The following is a 5,446-nucleotide window of genomic DNA, read 5'->3' on the forward strand; positions in this document are numbered from 1 at the left end:
TCTCAGCTATAAAAATCACAGTATAAATAAATGCGAGTAAATATAAAATATCAAAAGCTATGAATTCAGAAGTGGTTTGCATCGTTATGTTAATTCTTTGCATCAATACCGATGCAACAAGTAAGAATCTTTTCTTTTCGTGAGATAAAAGTATTCATATTTTCATTGATTTTGAATGAATTTTCAATTTAGGATATAATTTACCAATAAACTGTCAACTTCAGCCAGATAAAGGACTATGTCGGGCAGCAATATATCGTTATTATTACAATGTTTCTATTCATGAATGCGAACTTTTTCTTTATGGTGGATGTCTCGGAAACGGAAACAATTTCGAATCCTTACAGGAATGCAGCGATTATTGTTCTGCAAGTAAGTTCAGCTATTTGAAATTCTAAATTAAGCTGGCAATTACTTTTTAAATGAATATAAAAATTTTACGCTAGTATTCTGTTTCTCCCCCCCAGAAAATTTAGATGATCTACCAAAACCAAGTGGTAAAAACAGTCAAAAGTGGTAGCTGGTCACGGGTTGGAACGTCATCAGCTGACTAGGCTCATTGAGTTTTTACGTCTTTTTCGTGTGTTTTACTCGTTAAATAAAGTCGGTTTCTCATAGAAAGTCCTTTCGGGGATACTTCCTCCTTCGTGTCTATATGCTGTTGTCTGTAAAAAGAATAAATGTCTAAAAATGCTACAGAGTCCATGTTATACATTAACAACTAATAAAGTGTCAGGAAGTGTTTATAAGAGTTTGTGTTTTATACGTTACGAAGTATATTGAAAATAATCTGGTCTGTTCGAAGAATCAGCCATTTCGGAACCCACCAGTGGCCGAATGGCTAAAATCACTGCACACTAGTAGTTTGTTGTGGTTTAACCGGGATATTTTCACGTTGGTAACATGTAAATAGGCGTGTAAAGTTCTTCTGGGAAGCATCATAGTTCGGCACAACGCCCACGTGTCGCTTTGACGAAAAGATATGAAAAAAACAAACATTCCATCGTATTTCGTGGTAAAAAGAACCACTACATATGATATGCTACTATTATACTTTGGAAATCGTGTTTTTTTTTTATCAAAATATATTATAGGTTGCATTTATGTAGAATGAATTAAAAATATAGAGGAGTGTGTTGTCGAAATTTTATTAATTTTGAATGAAAACGAATAGTAGAATTTAACTTTGTGTTCTTTGATTTCTGGTGTAACTTTTTAAAATATTAAAGTCTAAAAATTTACTAAAATAAAAAATTAATTAAGTAGGCACGTATTGTGAAACAAGAGATTTACGTCTTTAATATTTCTGTTACATGTAATAAAATGATGTATTTAACAAATTATATACAGTATATATAATTTATTTTATAAACTATAACTAGAAGACAGCTGAACTGCAATTATAATATTTATTAAAACCTTTAATAAATAAAACTTTGTTGTTTTATTATCATCCTATATGTATATAAAAAGTGCATACATGTTTTACTTATGTAATTAAAAAGATAAAAACATAAAGCTAGTCAAGAATTAGTTAAAATTTTTCCAGGTATAAATTGTATTTGATGAAAAATGCTATTTTCTTTACTATTGAAAAAGATTTAATTAAAAGCACTGTAATACAAATTTACAGCCATCATCATATACAGGTTCCTAAAAAAAAAAAAAAAAAAAAAAAAAAAAAAAAAAAAAAAAAAAAAAAAAAAAAAAAAAAAAAAAAAAAAAAAAAAAAAAAAAAAAAAAAAAAAAAAAAAAAAAAAAAAAAAAAAAAAAAAAAAAAAAAAAAAAAAAAAAAAAAAAAAAAAAAAAAAAAAAAAAAAAAAAAAAAAAAAAAAAAAAAAAAAAAAAAAAAAAAAAAAAAAAAAAAAAAAAAAAAAAAAAAAAAAAAAAAAAAAAAAAAAAAAAAAAAAAAAAAAAAAAAAAAAAAAAAAAAAAAAAAAAAAAAAAAAAAAAAAAAAAAAAAAAAAAAAAAAAAAAAAAAAAAAAAAAAAAAAAAAAAAAAAAAAAAAAAAAAAAAAAAAAAAAAAAAAAAAAAAAAAAAAAAAAAAAAAAAAAAAAAAAAAAAAAAAAAAAAAAAAAAAAAAAAAAAAAAAAAAAAAAAAAAAAAAAAAAAAAAAAAAAAAAAAAAAAAAAAAAAAAAAAAAAAAAAAAAAAAAAAAAAAAAAAAAAAAAAAAAAAAAAAAAAAAAAAAAAAAAAAAAAAAAAAAAAAAAAAAAAAAAAAAAAAAAAAAAAAAAAAAAAAAAAAAAAAAAAAAAAAAAAAAAAAAAAAAAAAAAAAAAAAAAAAAAAAAAAAAAAAAAAAAAAAAAAAAAAAAAAAAAAAAAAAAAAAAAAAAAAAAAAAAAAAAAAAAAAAAAAAAAAAAAAAAAAAAAAAAAAAAAAAAAAAAAAAAAAAAAAAAAAAAAAAAAAAAAAAAAAAAAAAAAAAAAAAAAAAAAAAAAAAAAAAAAAAAAAAAAAAAAAAAAAAAAAAAAAAAAAAAAAAAAAAAAAAAAAAAAAAAAAAAAAAAAAAAAAAAAAAAAAAAAAAAAAAAAAAAAAAAAAAAAAAAAAAAAAAAAAAAAAAAAAAAAAAAAAAAAAAAAAAAAAAAAAAAAAAAAAAAAAAAAAAAAAAAAAAAAAAAAAAAAAAAAAAAAAAAAAAAAAAAAAAAAAAAAAAAAAAAAAAAAAAAAAAAAAAAAAAAAAAAAAAAAAAAAAAAAAAAAAAAAAAAAAAAAAAAAAAAAAAAAAAAAAAAAAAAAAAAAAAAAAAAAAAAAAAAAAAAAAAAAAAAAAAAAAAAAAAAAAAAAAAAAAAAAAAAAAAAAAAAAAAAAAAAAAAAAAAAAAAAAAAAAAAAAAAAAAAAAAAAAAAAAAAAAAAAAAAAAAAAAAAAAAAAAAAAAAAAAAAAAAAAAAAAAAAAAAAAAAAAAAAAAAAAAAAAAAAAAAAAAAAAAAAAAAAAAAAAAAAAAAAAAAAAAAAAAAAAAAAAAAAAAAAAAAAAAAAAAAAAAAAAAAAAAAAAAAAAAAAAAAAAAAAAAAAAAAAAAAAAAAAAAAAAAAAAAAAAAAAAAAAAAAAAAAAAAAAAAAAAAAAAAAAAAAAAAAAAAAAAAAAAAAAAAAAAAAAAAAAAAAAAAAAAAAAAAAAAAAAAAAAAAAAAAAAAAAAAAAAAAAAAAAAAAAAAAAAAAAAAAAAAAAAAAAAAAAAAAAAAAAAAAAAAAAAAAAAAAAAAAAAAAAAAAAAAAAAAAAAAAAAAAAAAAAAAAAAAAAAAAAAAAAAAAAAAAAAAAAAAAAAAAAAAAAAAAAAAAAAAAAAAAAAAAAAAAAAAAAAAAAAAAAAAAAAAAAAAAAAAAAAAAAAAAAAAAAAAAAAAAAAAAAAAAAAAAAAAAAAAAAAAAAAAAAAAAAAAAAAAAAAAAAAAAAAAAAAAAAAAAAAAAAAAAAAAAAAAAAAAAAAAAAAAAAAAAAAAAAAAAAAAAAAAAAAAAAAAAAAAAAAAAAAAAAAAAAAAAAAAAAAAAAAAAAAAAAAAAAAAAAAAAAAAAAAAAAAAAAAAAAAAAAAAAAAAAAAAAAAAAAAAAAAAAAAAAAAAAAAAAAAAAAAAAAAAAAAAAAAAAAAAAAAAAAAAAAAAAAAAAAAAAAAAAAAAAAAAAAAAAAAAAAAAAAAAAAAAAAAAAAAAAAAAAAAAAAAAAAAAAAAAAAAAAAAAAAAAAAAAAAAAAAAAAAAAAAAAAAAAAAAAAAAAAAAAAAAAAAAAAAAAAAAAAAAAAAAAAAAAAAAAAAAAAAAAAAAAAAAAAAAAAAAAAAAAAAAAAAAAAAAAAAAAAAAAAAAAAAAAAAAAAAAAAAAAAAAAAAAAAAAAAAAAAAAAAAAAAAAAAAAAAAAAAAAAAAAAAAAAAAAAAAAAAAAAAAAAAAAAAAAAAAAAAAAAAAAAAAAAAAAAAAAAAAAAAAAAAAAAAAAAAAAAAAAAAAAAAAAAAAAAAAAAAAAAAAAAAAAAAAAAAAAAAAAAAAAAAAAAAAAAAAAAAAAAAAAAAAAAAAAAAAAAAAAAAAAAAAAAAAAAAAAAAAAAAAAAAAAAAAAAAAAAAAAAAAAAAAAAAAAAAAAAAAAAAAAAAAAAAAAAAAAAAAAAAAAAAAAAAAAAAAAAAAAAAAAAAAAAAAAAAAAAAAAAAAAAAAAAAAAAAAAAAAAAAAAAAAAAAAAAAAAAAAAAAAAAAAAAAAAAAAAAAAAAAAAAAAAAAAAAAAAAAAAAAAAAAAAAAAAAAAAAAAAAAAAAAAAAAAAAAAAAAAAAAAAAAAAAAAAAAAAAAAAAAAAAAAAAAAAAAAAAAAAAAAAAAAAAAAAAAAAAAAAAAAAAAAAAAAAAAAAAAAAAAAAAAAAAAAAAAAAAAAAAAAAAAAAAAAAAAAAAAAAAAAAAAAAAAAAAAAAAAAAAAAAAAAAAAAAAAAAAAAAAAAAAAAAAAAAAAAAAAAAAAAAAAAAAAAAAAAAAAAAAAAAAAAAAAAAAAAAAAAAAAAAAAAAAAAAAAAAAAAAAAAAAAAAAAAAAAAAAAAAAAAAAAAAAAAAAAAAAAAAAAAAAAAAAAAAAAAAAAAAAAAAAAAAAAAAAAAAAAAAAAAAAAAAAAAAAAAAAAAAAAAAAAAAAAAAAAAAAAAAAAAAAAAAAAAAAAAAAAAAAAAAAAAAAAAAAAAAAAAAAAAAAAAAAAAAAAAAAAAAAAAAAAAAAAAAAAAAAAAAAAAAAAAAAAAAAAAAAAAAAAAAAAAAAAAAAAAAAAAAAAAAAAAAAAAAAAAAAAAAAAAAAAAAAAAAAAAAAAAAAAAAAAAAAAAAAAAAAAAAAAAAAAAAAAAAAAAAAAAAAAAAAAAAAAAAAAAAAAAAAAAAAAAAAAAAAAAAAAAAAAAAAAAAAAAAAAAAAAAAAAAAAAAAAAAAAAAAAAAAAAAAAAAAAAAAAAAAAAAAAAAAAAAAAAAAAAAAAAAAAAAAAAAAAAAAAAAAAAAAAAAAAAAAAAAAAAAAAAAAAAAAAAAAAAAAAAAAAAAAAAAAAAAAAAAAAAAAAAAAAAAAAAAAAAAAAAAAAAAAAAAAAAAAAAAAAAAAAAAAAAAAAAAAAAAAAAAAAAAAAAAAAAAAAAAAAAAAAAAAAAAAAAAAAAAAAAAAAAAAAAAAAAAAAAAAAAAAAAAAAAAAAAAAAAAAAAAAAAAAAAAAAAAAAAAAAAAAAAAAAAAAAAAAAAAAAAAAAAAAAAAAAAAAAAAAAAAAAAAAAAAAAAAAAAAAAAAAAAAAAAAAAAAAAAAAAAAAAAAAAAAAAAAAAAAAAAAAAAAAAAAAAAAAAAAAAAAAAAAAAAAAAAAAAAAAAAAAAAAAAAAAAAAAAAAAAAAAAAAAAAAAAAAAAAAAAAAAAAAAAAAAAAAAAAAAAAAAAAAAAAAAAAAAAAAAAAAAAAAAAAAAAAAAAAAAAAAAAAAAAAAAAAAAAAAAAAAAAAAAAAAAAAAAAAAA

General features: G+C 9.1%; 1 protein-coding gene across 1 annotated transcript; it reads left to right on the forward strand.

The window, feature by feature from the left end:
* The first annotated feature begins 66 nt into the window (after positions 1-66).
* LOC111617650 (kappaPI-actitoxin-Avd3b-like) lies at positions 67-594 on the forward strand. The gene is made up of 3 exons (XM_023358921.1): positions 67-120; positions 193-372; positions 468-594. The coding sequence occupies exons 1-3, from the start codon at positions 87-89 to the stop codon at positions 518-520; spliced, it is 267 nt and encodes an 88-aa protein (XP_023214689.1). The 5' UTR covers positions 67-86; the 3' UTR covers positions 521-594.
* Positions 595-5,446: the final 4,852 nt, after the last annotated feature.

This window comes from Centruroides sculpturatus, unplaced genomic scaffold (assembly GCF_000671375.1).
Source record: "Centruroides sculpturatus isolate CEXI.00-Female unplaced genomic scaffold, Cexi_2.0 scaffold3563, whole genome shotgun sequence".
Taxonomy (NCBI): Eukaryota; Metazoa; Arthropoda; class Arachnida; order Scorpiones; family Buthidae; genus Centruroides; species Centruroides sculpturatus.

Coding starts and splice junctions, on each gene's coding strand:
- LOC111617650 (XM_023358921.1), top strand. CDS start 87: ATGTTAATTCTTTGCATCAATACCGATGCAACAA. Junction 121..192: donor CATCAATACCGATGCAACAA/GTAAGAATCTTT, acceptor TTTTCAATTTAG/GATATAATTTACCAATAAAC. Junction 373..467: donor CAGCGATTATTGTTCTGCAA/GTAAGTTCAGCT, acceptor TCTCCCCCCCAG/AAAATTTAGATGATCTACCA.